Here is a 520-nt window from a genome sequence, read left to right on the forward strand (position 1 = left end):
ATGACATACTAATACATGATATAATTTTAGACAACAGTGATAATATATGCAGTCTTTTGCATGTTGATCATTGTGTAAAGTTATATTTAGAAGACTGTAATCATATTTTTAGTTTTTAAGAGCTGTATGATAATCACAAACAAAATGCGTTTGGACTTTAAAAGGTTTCCTTTGACAGTTTTAACCTGTGATAAACTAACCAATAATTGTGTTCAGCGGCCCTCCTAGTGGGGTCAACTGTGCATGCAAAATGCAGTCAGGCCCAAGTAACCCTGCATCAGTGGCCCACAGTCCTAACTGTATCATGTATTTAGGGGGGTAAGACTAACCTGTAAACCAGTTTTACAGTAGTTAGCGTGTCTGCGTCCCAGTGTATGTTGTACAGCTAAAGAGCTAACAATGTCCATAGTTTGTAAGTTACATTTGTATGTCTCATAGGCTTTAGGGTACAAGTAATAGCTTTTATTTACATTAGTTATTTTTCTGGTAACAGTTTTCTTGCATTTAAACCTTCTGTACA

At 35.6% G+C, this 520-nt stretch overlaps 1 protein-coding gene across 6 annotated transcripts in view; it reads left to right on the plus strand.

The window, feature by feature from the left end:
• LOC119587818 (inosine-5'-monophosphate dehydrogenase 1b-like) overlaps positions 1–520 on the plus strand; it is a 51,071-nt gene that overhangs the window by 11,058 nt on the left and 39,493 nt on the right. The window contains exon 11 of one of the 6 annotated variants that reach the window (XM_037936522.1): positions 217–359. The exons of the other annotated variants lie outside the window; for them this stretch is intronic. Within the exon in view, the coding sequence (XP_037792450.1) occupies positions 217–322 (106 nt within the window). The 3' untranslated portion in view covers positions 323–359. Of the gene's footprint in view, positions 1–216; positions 360–520 lie in introns of those variants that run through there. 6 annotated transcript variants of the gene reach the window in all.

The sequence above is a fragment of the Penaeus monodon genome, chromosome 23 (assembly GCF_015228065.2).
Source record: "Penaeus monodon isolate SGIC_2016 chromosome 23, NSTDA_Pmon_1, whole genome shotgun sequence".
Lineage (NCBI taxonomy): Eukaryota > Metazoa > Arthropoda > Malacostraca > Decapoda > Penaeidae > Penaeus > Penaeus monodon.